This window comes from Mugil cephalus, chromosome 10 (assembly GCF_022458985.1).
Source record: "Mugil cephalus isolate CIBA_MC_2020 chromosome 10, CIBA_Mcephalus_1.1, whole genome shotgun sequence".
Classification (NCBI taxonomy): Eukaryota; Metazoa; Chordata; class Actinopteri; order Mugiliformes; family Mugilidae; genus Mugil; species Mugil cephalus.
In genome coordinates, this window is record NC_061779.1 from 23,486,501 (window position 1) to 23,503,319 (window position 16,819).

Sequence of the window (16,819 nt, forward strand, 5' to 3'; positions counted from 1 at the left end):
GTAGCTGCACTCTATCTCATTCATCGGCTGCAGTTGTCAGACCCTGATCAGCTTCACTGACAAGCATGCACTACATTTTCAAACCTGGTATCTCATGTGATCTCTCCCAAAGAGCTGGTATATATATTTTTAATAACTACTCATTCTTGTAGCTCATTTTATAGTTTCGCACACTAGTTATACTTTCCAGAGCACAGGTCATTGCTTCTATTCTTTAGATTTCTTTTCACACCAGTTGATATTACAGCTTTGGCTACTGCTGTTGTTTTTTTATTGTGTTCTCGTACGTGTTTTCAAGTGTTTTATGTTCAACAAATCAGAAATAAATAACAAATCTAAAAGTAAAAGTATGTCTAACAGTGTTACTTTAGCAGATAGTCTTTGTGTGGCCTTTCTCCCACTCACCTGTAACCAATGGCAGCGTACTGATGTTAACTGGTTTGGGAAATAAAAAACGGAAATTTTGTTAAGATCATCAACCATCATTTTGGCCCACAGGCCGTATGTTTGACACCAGGCAAGTCTGAACTAGTTCCTGAGCGATTTCATCAGGTATGTGAGGGAAAAGGTGGCATAGAGAATGATTGATTGACATGGGAAAACCAGCAGGGACACTTCAAACAAACTGTAGAAGTAATTAGAAAGCCAAATGTCATAGAAGGATACTTGCTGCTAGCTAAAAATGCTTAACTGACTTGCTGAATCTACCAGGTCTGGTGAGAGCTATGGATTCTATGAAGGTTTTGGATGGTTTCCCACCAAAACTGCGGCAATAAATGCCGTATTTTAAGTTTAGTTCATGTCTGTGGGTGGCTTTTACTGAATAATGTTTGTTAGGTGCATGTGTGTCACTTTGGGAATCACTGAAGAGCAGAGTGATGTCTTTGAAAGAAAAATGTATGTGTAATATTCCAAAAGAGAATAGAAACAGGTCTGGTTTTGTGTGGCTGACCAGTAATAATTAATATTAAACCTGTACCTGTATTGTCTGGGGTGGAGCTCAGTGCTGCCTAATACTAAACGATACTTTCTTTTGCACTAATGCGGCACATCTGGGATAAATTCACTGACACTGTGAATACATGCGTTCCAGTTTAGGCGCAGGATAAACTGATTGTTATTATACTGAGCATGTTGCGTCCATTTACACAGCCAATAAAAATATTTAGTAGCTCCTAGTGAATAAACACTGTTGTTTGTTCCAAAATGCATTTTATCTGACAGTGTGCCTCAACAAAATATATGACCCCTCTTGACAAATACACAAAGAGCATTAAGCTTTAAACAGTACAGTTGCCCCACCACCCTCCCCGCCCCATCACCCTCGAGCATCATCCCCACACCTTCATTAAATATGCAGTTAAAAAAAACTCAGAAAGCCTATGAATATTGAAATGAATAATGTATGTTTTTTGCTTTTGGCTACAGAAAGATCTGAACAGGAACAGGCTTGCTCTTGCTGTGAGTTTAAAGTAACTTCAAATGTATCTTTTCTTTTTCCTATATAAAATGTATGCTGCAGCTGTATGTTTTACTTTTATTTATCAACAAAGAATGCTAAGGCAGAGCAGCCAGAGGAGAGATATTTTTGATTCAGGGTTATGTAAATTGTGTTTAGTCCTGCGTAAAGCATTCAGAAAAGTATTCAGAGCCCTGATGCTGCAGACACATATTCAATATGTTGTGCTCTCTCGCACACATCACTCGGTGCACCGCAAAGTTGGCATTCATTCGTTTAATCTAATTTCATTTTAAATACAGTATGTACAGTACAACATTTGAAATGATACGTGTAAAAAAATATATGTTATCTTACAATACAGTACCAATCCGAGAACGATGGAAAGTAAAAGAAAACACAGAAACAACATCTTTACACACTCGCTCCACTAAACAATATACAGCACATGAACTCCGAACCTGCTTTAAGGTAGTTTCGGTAGGCTTCTACGTACAAACTCGGTACAATTCCATTAGCAGAAGCTAAAGAGTAATTCATAGATCCTGACGTACAAAAGGAGTTGTTTTTATCCACTGAAAATGCTATTGTTCATGCACTTTGTACATGCTCCACTGGAAGACGGCTCACGTTTTCATATAACTGAGGACCCACGCATCACATTTACATTCATCACTTGCTCTGAGCTTTGGGAATTGGACCTTCACAGCTAATATAATTAGACAAACTTAGATAGTTAACGTTCTGCAAGCGATTTTCAAACCCCTTGGCCTTTTTCTCACAGAGGTCTGCCTGCGGTTAGTGTTTTGACAATTACAGGTACCCAACAGGAGGATAGAACAGTTCCTCTTAGTTAGATGGATCGTCATCGTGTCTGCTCGCTGTTCACCCACGATTGTGTAGGAATTGAGTTTTCATGACATGCTGCGCACAGCAGTTTGCTAACATCCAGCTGAGGAATTTACACAGCTTTTGTTGTTATCCTCAAAATGTGTCCATAAATCTGGAGCTAGTTTTAGCTGGCACCCTATTTCAAACGAAGATCAGACAGCAATTCCTCCTCCGCAGATATCCGCCTCATAATGCGGTTGTTCTATCCGCCACACTCATACAAACGCTAACTGCCCTAAGGTGACATCATGTGGTTATAGCTCATAAGCAGGTAATACCGGGCGGAACTGGCACCATGGTGTGTGTCATAACGAACACCACACATCGCACAACGTAGATGGTGTTTCCGAGCGCCATCCATTCAAAAAACATCCCCCTCCGAGGAGCCGATCCATGCAGGTCATGGAATCATTCACTAAAATGAATAGTGGCATTCCAAGGGAAATGCTGAGGAAAAACAATAAGCCATCTTGCGAGGTGGTGGGCACTCTAATTTCATTTCAGATAGCACATGGGGGATTTGCTGAAGAAGGATTTCGAGGTGGCGGTACAAGCCAATCTGCGAAAAGGTCTCGATCTGTAACACTGAACAAGACCTTGAGGGAAAACACGGAACAGGTGGCTATCACAATGGCGAAGCAGAGCTTTACAAAACTGTCACAGCATGCTTAATGACAATCTGCTTCCACCGTGTGCTCCTAAAGAACGCCAGTATTATGTAAACATTTACCTCTTTATTGCATTGTTGAGTCATTCCTTCGCACCATCCTGCTGAACACTACTCGCTAACGGATTCTAATTACACCGGCATGAAGAATGGCAGGGCTGTTTTTAAATCACGCTCCTCGGCTGCTCTGGTGATGATGAGTTAACATGTCATGTGCGGAGTCAGTTGTTACAAATGTTAGCCTTACAGCGCAGAGCAAATTGAGGAGTTTGAAAAGCGCCTTCAGAGGAAAGCAGCGGGTGGCCTCATGAACGGAGAGCAAAGATCACAAGGAGGAAGCCATGTAGGAGCAGAAACGCTGGAGCCGTGAGAGCGCAGCGTCAGGGAAAGAACGAATTGAGATCCTTTAGCTGCAGGGAAGATGTTGTTTTGCTGGTGTAGAGAGTGAGGCAAACACAGACCAATTTACTAGGGGGGAAATTGTGTTGGGGAAAAAAGACGTAAGAGTAGACCTGGCCCATTCTTCACTGTGCAATCTAATCTCAGCTCTTGGAGAAGATGGGTGAAAACAAACATTGTTCTCCTGTCAGCCGCCCGGACAGAACATACAGTGCTAGTAAGAGAGCTCAGCCCAGGCACACATCCACTTCAACCAAGAAGATGATTAGCAAGGAATACTTAAACAGAAAATGTTTGGTTTGACATGATGAATATTCAAGGCAACAATGACCTCTGGCACTTCCTTGTTGCTTTTCAAAGAGGAAAATAATTACAGGTCAAGAGTGGACATTCTCAGAGAGAAATCCCAGGGCTACAAGCCAGCAGGTTCAATGTCAGTTATGTAAAAGTGCTGAAACACAGAATTTTTAATCAGTTGGTATTCTCAAGGAAAACCTAAAATGTTTAGGAGCACTTCATAATAAGTATTTCCCCTCCTTTATGAATAATAAGAGCTTCATAATGTTTAGAAAAGCAACGATTAGGTGTACAAAACTAACAATTAAAATAATGGTAAATGAGTACTCTGTTCCCTTAATGAGATTTATGTTCATGAATCACTTGAAGTACCTTTCTAAACACCCTTCAGAAACATTTATAAATAATAGTTAATTTCATCATCCACTAACGACTGGTGTCATCACAGTAGGGCTGGGCGATGTGATCGAAATGAACATCATGATATTAAATCAACTTTTTCTGACAAATGGATATGCAATATGGCTGTGTGTGTGTGTATGATGAATGCACCGTCATGCATCAGTGAACTCGATGTTCAGTGCTGGGGTTAATGATTTTTGTTTTGTTGTAATGATTTGCATCATATTAAATATGTGAAATGAATGAGTGAAGAATAAGGCAGATGTATATTCTGTATATTTGTTACTGTCAAGAGATTCCATTAAAAAAAAACAAAAAAACAACACCGCTTAGGCATATCTCCCAATACTTTATGACTTTCTAAAATTGTCAGTGGCACTCAAAACTAGAGCCCTCTACTTGCCACTGAAGACGCAATTCTAAATCTCGCATATTCCAGGATTCCAGGAACGCTAGGTTTTTAAGCAAATAGTGTGTTGGTTTGGGATTGTCTATAGTTGGGGTTTAGTGCACATTAATCAGCCACAACATTAAAACCACCTGACTCATACAGAGTGGATCCACCTTGTGCCACCGATACAGATCTGATCTGTTTTCTGGCACAGGACGTGAGCAGCAGATCCTTCAGTTCCTGTGGATTACAGCACGGAGCCTCTGTGGATCAGGCTTCTTCTGGGGTTCGGTCCTCAACAATGTTAAGGTGGTATATGTTGGATTGATTAATCCATATTAATCCCAGGAACAAAAGTTTGATGGTAATGACAGTTATTCACTTGTGCTGTCAGTGGTTTGACTGTTGTGGCTGATTGGTGTACGCTTGGTTGTGGCTCTCACTGAGTATTAGCGTCAGCAGGGCAGTAAGTGTGGGATTGACTGTGACGTGGCTCATTGTGCATTTTGTAATTCTGGGACAAAGATGGAGCACTATGGCACGCAGGGATCGCAGATATTACTTGGAAATAGGATCAATTCTTGGTTTTGTTCTGTTTGGTTACAGTAACAAAAATAGACCACTGTAACCTTGTTCTGATTCGTGACAATAGAATTGCATGATGACAACTAATTATGATCATATGACATCATTATGACTTAAGTTGTTAAAAAATAATTACTAAACTATCGCCCAGTTGTATGTTAAGGATAGATATCGAACCTGAAATTAATAAACTCCTGTGGAACTAAACACTAATGATACTCTGAGGTCAGTTGAACAGTCCTTGAGAAAGACTGTTAAGATGCTCCACTTAAGTTACAACACGCAGGTATAAAAACTATAGATTGATTTGGCAATCAAAATGAGTATCAATAAATACATACAAAATGAATAAATAAACCTGGAAATACATAAGTTACTAAATAATAATAAAAAACCTTTGCCTCTATGACATACTAAGAGTCTCTGTGTGTAGTCCTCATTGGCTGGGGGGTTGTGTAGTCCATAAACTTATACTTCTAATAATGAGCCACTCTCTCTGACTGGCTGTCACCACAATTCGTACACACTCAATGTCATAGGCAATCTTGTGGTCTACATCTTGAACCTCAATGTTGCCATTTTTAAATTCCCCTAACGTAATATAAGAGGAGCACTGTTTCCCTTTTTTAGTCCCAACTAATTTCTCTCCTACTTCCAGAGCTCCATGGTGAAGAATGTCATTCTGCCGGTCGTCGGACCCTGTAGAAATCTTAATCTTACTAATTTTGGTCGATTTGTTAAAGACTATGACAAAGAAATCTCCAGTGGAAGGAGGCTTCCCCCAAAAGTATTCATCCACTGTGCTGTAAGCCTTGGTGGCGTCGTAGTTTTCAAAGACATTGATGTTTGTGTAAAGGCTGGCCGGGGGGTTGTCAGGAATGTCTATGGAGTCTTCCTCAAAGTCGTCGTCCTTCAGCTTGTTCTCAGCTCCTTTATAAGAGGAGTAGTAGCCCATGTGCTGGAACAGCGAGGGCTTGAAGCGGATCACGTCCTTCTGGGCCAGCAGACCCCTGAAGTGGATGAGGAGCCAGTCACAGGGCATTTCCTGGTAGAACATAAGCAGGAAATGGGCCAGACGTGGCAGGTCTCGGGAGTGGTACAGCTTCCCGATGTAGCCCAGCTTGGAGAACTCCAGCATCACCCAGTAGGAGCCTTCTCTGGAGGTGATCACCTTCTTCAGCGCCGTCAGGAAGTTCCTGGAGCAGCGCACGTCGTCTTCTAACATCATGTAGAAGTGAGAGAGGTTCGTGCAGAAGTTTAGGAGGAAAGCATAGTCTACATTCTGCTTCGAGCGGAAACGGACCCGGTCCTCTGGGTCGTTGTAGTTCCTTTTCAACCCGTCCAGAGATGGGTAGTACTCCTCTGGGGCCTGGATGACCAGGAGGCGGCCCGCTATGATGTGATGAGCAAACTTCCTGGTGATTTCCTGAACCAAGTTCTCACACCAGGCCAGGTCAAAGTCTGCCAAGTGGACAACAACCACTATCTCTTTCAGTTCTTCATAGCTGGACTGATCAAAGATGGATTTGATTGTCTCCAGAAGGTAGTTTCCTCTTTTTCTTTTGACTGACGAAAGTCCGATGGTGAGGTACTCTGTAAACACACAAGTGAAGATCACTGTTTTAAAAGAAATTTGCACAGCATAGATAAAAATAAGTTATTTATTTCATTTTAGTAGCTGAATAAGAAATTGCTAGGCTGTTAGTTGAAGACAAAGCAGACATTTTGAGTATAAAACATCGAGAGAAGAAATGTGCATAGTGTTTTATGTTGAGACAAAGAACCACTGTGGAGCAATTTTACTTTATTACTGTGAGCGGAAATCCCAATGTCACAGATTTTAATTTTAAAACATCTTACTCTTTCACTAAACTTACTCTTGCGGTTCAGTGGGGTTCCGGCGAGATAGCGATACGTGACATTAATGGTTCCAGAGAAATTGCTGAGGTCTCTGAAGGTGTGAACATATCGTTCTGAGCTGGAAGGGTGGACTGATGTCTCCCTAAGCTGCCTTTTATCCCCCTCCTGGAACACAGCATGAAAAACACATTATGAACAACAGAAGAAAACAACTGTAAAGTTCTCTGCAGAAGAGAAAAGTCAAAATTTCTACTGTGAATAATTCATCGGAGGGATGAGACAGACCTTTGTTTTTGTAAAGCTGTCTCAGGCTTTCTGTACAAACTTGAGATAATATGTGTTGTGATGTGGCTGAGCAAACTCGTGTTTGGATGTTTGGAGACAAAAGGAGTCTTAAGACCTCTCCAGGCAGTTTGCACAGCCGAACAAATGGACTTGAGAAGAGCTAGCGAGCTGAAAATGCAAACTAGCGCTCAATAATTTAAACAACAACCATAGATAATGTTCAAGATTTGATGGCATCATGAATAAGAGATAAATCATGTGGATGATTTCAATGGGGGTCCGTGTTATGAAAATGTAAATGAGTTCGTCTCAAAAACAAGCAATTATGAAAGGGACAACATGGGTGGAGGGAACAAAGAGAACACAATCAGTTACATATCTGGACAGATTTGTCGACGAGGAAAACAAAACTTGAAGTTAATGGTCTTGTATTTATACAGCGCTCTTCTTCCAATGACACTATCTATCTGTTCATGTGTTCACACAAGCACACATACATTCACACACCACAGTAACTAATTTGGACAATGTTTGCAACATGATTTACTCACCAGCACATAGCCGTCTTCGATGTAGAGGTTCAGGAAGAGGAGGAAGGTGATGAGGAACCCAAGGAAGGGAATGGTGGAGCGTTTCCTCAGACACCTCATCTTGTCCAGGGATTTCCACACCAGCCTCATGCTAGACACACTCTCACTGGGATCTGTGTGAGGCGAACATGAGAAAAGACACGTCAGGCCTGGTTGCTTTGAATGTCGTCAGCCCGAAATGCTACCCGCAAATGATTTGCCTTTTTATCAAGCATCAACAGATTGCTGGGGAATTAACTTTAGGACCGTACAGTCATGCATCGCGTTATTATCTCTCACTAGCTTCATAATTGTTCTTCAACGGACTTCTAATGATGTGGATAGAGACAGAGGGAAAGATAATGAGCGTGGGAACCCAACAAACTGATTGGCAAATCACATGAAAGAAAACCTGTAGGCGCACCAGAACATAAAGGACAGTGATGTACGCAACAAAGAATAACCAATCTCCAATGTGTTTTTAATAATCATATACATCAAGAAGCAGCTGTTCAAGGCTTCAACATCCCACAGCATTGTGGCATTTTTAGCTGAAGCGTGGTGCAGCGTTTGACAGCCAGCACTTCAATACTTTCTCATAGAGCACTGGTAAAGAAGATGCTTCTGTCTACTCTTATTAGCTACAAAACTCGAAAATTATTTGTAGATTACAGGCCACCATCACTCAAATCAGTTTTCAATTCAGCTCACTTTACTTCGGATTTGGGGTTGACAGAAAAAAAAGGACAAAAGAGAAAAAAGGAGAAAGAAGAGAAATTAAAGCAGAAAGTAAGTTTTAAAAGAGATGTTTTCATATTGTATGAGAATACTATAGGGATGAAAGAAAACTTTCAGAAATCATTAATTAATTAAATAGATTTGGTTTAATCAGCCAATCCCTTACAGTAAAAACTGTAAAACAATGGTAAAAAGTGTCCATTACAACTCCCCCACTGTAAATAAATAAATAAATTAAAGGATTATTTTATCTCCTAACTACTAAGGTGGCCTTTCATATTATTCCATTTTCTTCAATCCAAAAGGGCAAAATTCAATGGTGCCAATAGACAATAGTACTTCTCACATGGGACTTGTAGTATCACAACTAATTAGTTAACTCATTACCTTGATTGCACTGTAACGTCTTAAAGTTACTATGTCAAGGCATCACTTTTCTCCCCCTCCTGGTGGTGAGAGTGATTACACAAACAATGTTGAAACAATGTATCGGTACCATGTATGACTCAAGTCTCCACTCCCGTCTCTTCGTTAAGTGCTCCCCACCAGCAGTCTGTGTCTATCCTCACCACTGACCAGTGCGGACTATGTTTTATTTTGCCTGGAGCATTAAGTGCTTGTTTTGACACCTACTTTATTCTCTTTCATTCTTCCATTAACCTTAATTGGAGAGACACACACACATCGACGGCAATAGGGTGACATTAGATGATGGGAGTTTGGTGAAATTCTGCCAGTTATAGTGACTGATACAGCTGATTGACATATGTTCTCCAAACATATACCTAAAGGAAACACTGTCATGACTTTGGTTCCTACCACCAAATTTGCGCTGATAATACTGGAGTTTCCACTAGCGACGAACTATCAGCAGCAAAGCAACGAGCCGTGACTGAATTTGTCGTTTATGTGGCTAGGGCTTCAGCTCTGTACATACTGTCTCTACCAGAGCGATGGTCCTTTCCCTGCCAGCAATTAGCTGAAGAAAAGAGCAACTGTAATAGCAAACAATCATTGCTGATTGACGTTAAGCAGTATTATGAATGTAACGAAAGAAAACAGATTATTCTCTATATTTTATATTACCTGACTGGCTCAGTCAGCAAGTGTATTTTTATTTTTTTTTTTGCTAAGGGCTTGAATGTAACAGATTTTCGTTTATCTGCAGCAAGCTGACGAATGGCTGATAAATGTCACATGGTGCTGTCAAAGATTGTTCTAAATCTTTCAAAGCTGTGGTTATATTTGGTAAAAAAAAAAAAAAAAAAAAAAAAAACATCAATTTGATTACTATGCAGCTGTATAGGAAGAATGTATGTGTCACACTAGCTCTCACAAGATGTTTTGTTGGATCCTGTGAACACTTCTTCAATGGGTTTGATCAATTCAAAGCTATGGTGAATAGCTGGGTTGTGTGGTGAGGATGGTTATTTACAGTCAATATAATCAAAATCTACAAAAATATTACCTTTAAGAAGCAGACTCCTTTAAGACTCCTGAGTCAGTTGTGCTTATACAAGTAGTAATTATAATATATTTTATTTTAGGCATCTTTCTAGCACTCAAGGTTGCTGTACATTAACACAAGAAATAAAAACACAACAAAAACACACGAATAAAAGTGAAAAAGAGATTTGACGAATGGGAGTGAACTGACGTCCAATAGGAGCGGGTTCCAGAGCAGCTTAAAGCTCTGCTCCCTATGGTGGCAAGACGAGCAGAGGGGACAGACAGGTGGATGGAGAAGGAGGACCTACGAGTGCGGGAGGTATAACACACACAATTTTTGGTCAGAACAAAGTTATTTTTGGCAACTGTACAACAGAGGTTGACCAAGGGAGGGAAAAGCAGCCAGGCAGCAGAAGTAATGTGCACAAAAAATCTGCACATGTGATGGTCCTTTCCCTGCCAGCAATTAACATCAGCATGTGCTTTTGTCCCACGGCTGTAAAGCATTCAAGATGCTTAATAGAATACAAACTACCTCTAAACTCAGTTCAATGACCACACACACATCGATCACTCGCACCAAGAGTGGGCTTCACCAGGGATTTGGCCAGTCGATAACCCTTTGTGCACACTTGAAAACTGAATTTAACATCTCCATTCACCATGGCCTGTTCTCAGCAGTTTTTATGCATAGGGATTATATGTCATTATGACATTTAGGGCTGTAGTTCTGCTTGCATAGTATGGCCAACCATATAAGACTAACGACTGTGAATAACTGCATTAATTGTGGACTGAACAATCGTTGCAGTTTTATACAGTGCTGTGCAAAACTTTTAGGCAGGGTGGGAAAAATGCTGCGTTCAAGGCTTATTTTCATCAATTAACACAGTGCAGTGAAAGAACAGAAGGGAAAGCAAAATCAAATCAATTTTTGGTGTGACCACCCTTTGCCTTCAAGACGGCATCAATTCTTCTAGGTACATTTGCACACAGCTTTTGAAGGAACTCGACTGGTAGGTGGTTCCAAACAACTTGGATTACGAACCACAGATCTTCTGTTGATGTAGACTCTCTCAAATCCTTCTGTCTCTTCATGTAATCCCAGACACATGCCATGATGTTGAGATCAGGGCACTGTGGGGGCCATGCCATTACTTCCAGGACTTGTTGTTCTTCTTAAGGCTGTAGATGGTTCTTAATGACCTTGGCTGTATGTTTGGGCTCTTTGTCCAGCTGCAGAATAAATCTGGAGCCAATCATACTCCATTGATTACACCGTTAATCCTGACCAAATCTCCAACTCCATTTGCAGAAATGCAGCCCCAAACTTGCAACTTGCAAGGATCCTCCTCCATGCTTCTCTGTTGCCTGCAGACACTCATTATTGTAACACTCTCCAGCCCTTCGGTGAACAAACTGCCTTCTGCTGCAGCCACATATTTCAAATTTTGACTCATCAGTCCAGAGCACCTGCTGCCATTGTTCTGCACCCAAGTTCCTATGTTTCCCTGCATAGCAGAATCTCTTGGCCTTGTTTTTATGTCAGAGGGGTGGATTTTTGGCAGCAACTCTTCCATGAAGACCACTTCTGACCAGACAAAATCCCTGACTTTGTGCAAATGTACCTATAAGGATTGATGCTGGTTAGGGTAGTAACACCAAATATTGGTGTGACTTAGATTTTTCTTTTGTCTGCTCACTTTGCATTTTGTAAACTGATAAAAATTAACATTATTCATATTTTGGAAAGCATTCTGAGGTTACAGCATTCTTTCCACACCTGCCTAAAACGTTTGGACGATTCTGTATATTTCTATATAATAATTCTAATCAAGTTGTATAATTTATGAAATTGTACCTACATGGTGCAACTCGAGATTATAATCACATTAAGAAAATAGTCAAAGACAAAGTGGTTAAACATTCACAAAACTGCAGTGAATAATGAACAGTTTCATATCCATCAAAAAGCAACAACATTCGAATCAGACAAATATGTGATTCATAATGTTAACCTTGGTCTAATGAGAACTGTGGGATGCTATCTTCTATAAAAGGACAAAAGCTGAGATTTCCAAAGTGAGAAATTATAGAATAACACCAACTAGTCAAATCAACATTTTTTGGTATCTGCAGTTTGAAAACTGTAATGAACAAAATTCTTCTCCCATATCTGTAACCCTAAAGACAGTCTTTCACACGTTTCTTTCACGTGCTCTGAATATCATGTGCTCTGTGCAGTGTGGCATACCTCCAGTAAAATGCAGAGCGCTGCTGGAGAAGGCTGAGTGCAGCATGATGATGAGAGAAATCATTAGGACCACTCTGGAGGGATCTCAGCTGATGGCTACAAGTACAAGAGTCCTCCTGTCACCACAGCTCAGGTGACTCTCTCAGCTCTTGTATGCCTGCCACATCCTCTTTAGTGGGAACTCGGCGGCGGCTCTTTGCACAAACATGAGCTGCATTGAGACGCACGGCTAACAATTAAACTAAATCAAATTCTTTGCATGATCCCGTGGGAAAGCTACAATTAGACAACTTTTCTGCTTCATGTTGGGGGGGAGATTTGATCTCTCAGATTGGAAACTTGAGCATCTATCTTGATGATACAAGACAAAGCGAGGCGCCTCTCTTATTTCAATAATTAAGCATGGGCTCAGAGCAGGAGGAGAGTGAGATGCTCATTCTGCCCAAGGCACAGTCGGGTAACAGGCGTGCTAACCTAGATTTTACTGTGACTAAGATGAATGGCAAAACAACTCAAACACTGTAATGTTTCTTTGCCGTCCACTTTATATTCTTGGATTAAACTAGATTATAGAATAGAGATGTATGGATGATAGCAGGAGGTGACTGTGAGCATCCATCAATGGGAAGGTGTGTGTTGTTGTGTTCCCGCGGCATGGACCCAGCATGGAAGTGCAGCAGTGAAACGGACTGAGTATGTTTTAATGGGTTTGTCATCCTGGCAGTCACACAATCCCTCACATGTCCCCAGCACCATTTCAGGACATAGCACACTTCCAGCAGGCAGGGGCTGTTAAATATCCATTATGCAGTGTGTGTGTGAACTGGACCAAATAAACCACAACGGTGCCTCTCTGCTCGCTTTTGCCTCGCAGCATGCTGTGCATTTAACCCGAGTCTGCTGTCTGTCCCAAAGTCTTTTTGAAAAGCGTGCTCCCAGTAAGAGGTTAAATCCTGTTAGACTGACAGAAAGTGTTTTGGTGGCAACAGAACCATAACCAAAGCCCAGTGAACGAGCTGTAAAGACCCCCAAAATTCTATTAGATTAGATCAAGATTTCTCGAGAACTGGAGTTCTAAATTCACATACTCTCCCATTTATTTATCATTTCCATTGTAATAAAATATTACAGAATGCAAGGTTTCAGTGTGATGGTTGCTACTGTTGCACCTGGACGTGATAAGATAGAGACTACAACCCAGACAGCCTCCAAAAATCCCCCAAGGAAACTGTCACCTGGTTGTATCACACCAGTGCCTTTGGGGTTTGGAAATGGCTCTCAGCTGGAAATCTTCTGCCCATCAATCTTTGACGTCACACCAAGCTGAGGGTTGTTATGTTGCTGTGCAGAAAGATGACTTCCCGGGGGGTGAAAACGATCAACAAGGGAATTGGGGAAATACGCAGGGACCTCTGTGTACACTCATCTCAGAATGAAGATGGAGGATGCACGTTCCTATTGTTACCACAAAGAAAAATTAAAAGCAAGACTAAACGAATGTGACGCCAAGAATATTTGGCTGTAATATTTTTAAGACAGCAAACTAATGGCTACTTTAATATTAGTCTGCATTTTATTATACTTGTATTTTATTTTATTTCACATTTTTAAAGAACTCTTGAACAAGTGGCGAAAAAGCTCAAGCTTGGTTTTACCTCAGTAGCAGCCCCAACTAAAATGAATCCAAGTGACCTTTTTCTTGGATTTTAAAAGAAAAACTTTATTTGATGAATAAATAATTAATCAGGTAATTTCAGCGCTAGAGCACTTAGAGAAACTAACTTGGTTTTTACACATGTCTTACAGGCGATAACCCATTTATCCAGGGGAAAAAAACTGCCCTTGTAAGCTATCTCTGAATTTCATCCTCCACGTTTCTTTGGCAGCGCATACAAGATGACTGATCCGGTATTGTCTTCTTTTCCCCTGCTACACCCGCTTCTTCTAATGATGAAATCTGACAGAGGCAGACTTCAAATGAAAAACAAGAAGCTCCCATGTGTGGAGAAGGCAATTATGTGCACTGGCCTGATGTGCAATCGAATGCCAAGCATTCCACATGAAATAAAAAAATAAATAAAGAAGCTAAACAAAACAAAAGACCTTCCATCCCCTCTCCATTTGTAATGGCTTGATTGCTGCGGAGTGGCAGCAGTTCTCCTGCATGCCAATGATACCTTCCTTTTTTTTTGAGTACTGTGAAAGGGAAACAAACTACAGTATATGGAAAAAAAGGGTGTCGGACTGGGCAGAACAGAAGTTACGAGTTTTTACACAGTAATTTCACATCCCATCTTCAAGAGGTTGTTCTTTCAAGGTTGTTTCCACAAGAGTCAAACCACAATGTCAGCATACCCCGGGGAACATGTGGATTTGTGCCAACACCTGCTTACCTGAATTTGAAAAAAAAAATGAATGGAATTGATCGCTCGTTCAAAACTGCATCAGTATCAGCTAAATTAATTGATTACTCTGAGCAGTGAGCTCATAAAGGCAGAATGATGCCGATTAAATTCAAAAATAAAATGTCCCACTCTGGGCGTCTCAGGTATGCACGCGGAATCTCTCCACGTGTTATTCAGGAATCAGAATAACCTCTTAACAAACACTTTTGGTGCCGGCTTGAATCAGCTTTCGATTTAGGCCACGTTTCGAGAAGGTAAAGTCGCATTTCTGTAATGGGAAAACCTAAATGGGAAACTCATTGTGAATAAGAAAAAGGGAAAAGATTAATAAAATGGGCAGCAGAAAGCAATTCTCCCACATTTCATCTTGTTATCTGTTTTACATTATTTCCCCTGGGTATCCTGCACCTTGCAGATATACAGCTCTGCACAAATAATCAATTAAGCCTGCAGATTTGCGGGGATTCAGCAGTTGCTTTGTGTCAGGCCTTCAGCCACTTTCAATGGATTTTCTTTCACGATAAAAAGCTGAGAGTAACAGAGGCTTTTGTTGATAACAAAATTGTGGCGCGGGGCGGAATAATAAATCCCTTTATTACGAAATGACTGTTTTGTTAATAATTCCAATTGGTCAAACACTTAACCAATTACCACGCGCTTACATAGCACTCAACAAAAGAATCATACGTATATCTACAAATATTTGGTTTGGTTGATCCAAGCCCCTTAAAAAAACAAAGAAATGATCTTAGTTAACAGGATGTAATGGGGAATTAGCAATGAGAGTCTTAACAACAGCCAGGGTTGGAAATTAAAGCCTGGAAGCTGTTATTAGGAGATCCACCGTGTACCTCAGACAAACCCACATGTGTCACATCAGCCATTCATGTTTGAAGCTGACGACCTGTCATCTTCTCACAAAGCTCTTCCAAAGGGAGTCATTACGTTACTTAAGGCAACAACGCAAACTTTTTTGCTGCCAAGTAGTCATCTGATCATAAAATAGTCCCAGATGCTGTACGCTTGATCAATCTTAGCTACATCAAACCCCCGAGACCAGACAGCTACGTCAAGGATCCAAACAGATGTATCGCCCCACAACAGCAGCAGCAGCAGCAGCAGCACTGCCGCTGTCTCCCTGCACTGGGCCTGTCACTGCCGTCAGTAGCTTGAGCTCACTCCCTCTAATGGGAGGAGGAGGTGGTGGTGGAAAGGGGAGGGACGTGTGTGTGCTGAATATGATACGTTCCCCACGGGCATACTGTCCAAGTGTGCCACCCTCCCCCCACCGCCGCCTCCAACTGCCACTGCTACCACCGCTGTGGCCCTCGTGGGAGAAGCGAGCAGTCCAGTGACAACGGCACTTCCAGCTGTTCTCCCATGAGGAACTGTTGTGCAAGGCAGGCCTAGGAGCTCCAAAAACCCCAAACAGTCTCATCCAGCCTGTCAGGAGCTCTGATAAAAGAATATTTCTAACCACTGACAAACAGCCTTTTGTTTTGTTTTGCTTTTTGTTTTTTTTTTTATCCTGGATGGTCCCTGTGTCCTTGCCTTTGTGAGCTCATTCAGTGAGAGGACATTGCCTTGTTCTAGTTCCAGGATGTGTTGGAGACATCCACAAAGCTTTTCAGTTCATCAGCACTGGCACAGGTGGTGCAAGCAACTGGAATAAATTCTCATGAAATATTAAGCATGTGCACCCCGTTGATGCTAGCTTCAGAGCAATCAAGCAACAGAACACTCAGAACAAACAGCTCTGGCACTCTCTCTGCTTTAGTACAATCGCTGCGGACCATTCAGCCAGGTCCGTAATTGAAATGTGATTGTAAAGAGCTTCCTCAGATCAGTCCATATTTTTTCCCCTCATTTGATGCCTACTTACTTGGCTGGCGAGGAGAAGGTTTCATATTCTTTATAGCCTTCAGTGGACTTGTGCCATTTCTGGACAACCAACCTTTAACTTCATCAGGATTATGAAAGGGAGACTGCATTTATCATGAAACCCAAACTGAGTGCAATCAAAGAGGGTAATGTGCTGATGAGGTGGCAACAGACACAGTACTTGCCTCATCATGGAGATGCTCTCAGGCTCTCTGCACCGACACAGACACTCTCAAAGCGAAAGATCTTTATGATGTGGTTGTTACTGCAGCTTTGCTAAGCGATGT

At 41.3% G+C, this 16,819-nt stretch overlaps 1 protein-coding gene across 3 annotated transcripts in view; it reads right to left on the bottom strand.

The window, feature by feature from the left end:
- Positions 1-1,720: 1,720 nt before the first annotated feature.
- The window catches only part of mgat4c (mgat4 family member C), a 99,380-nt gene continuing 84,281 nt past the window's right edge, over positions 1,721-16,819 (bottom strand). For all 3 annotated transcript variants that reach the window (XM_047597202.1, XM_047597203.1, XM_047597204.1), the window contains 3 exons: positions 7,788-7,939; positions 6,969-7,116; positions 1,721-6,684 (listed from right to left, as the gene is read on the bottom strand). In XM_047597202.1, the coding sequence (XP_047453158.1) occupies positions 5,528-6,684; positions 6,969-7,116; positions 7,788-7,916 (1,434 nt within the window). In that variant the 5' untranslated portion in view covers positions 7,917-7,939 and the 3' untranslated portion in view covers positions 1,721-5,527. The remainder of the gene's footprint in view (positions 6,685-6,968; positions 7,117-7,787; positions 7,940-16,819) is intronic.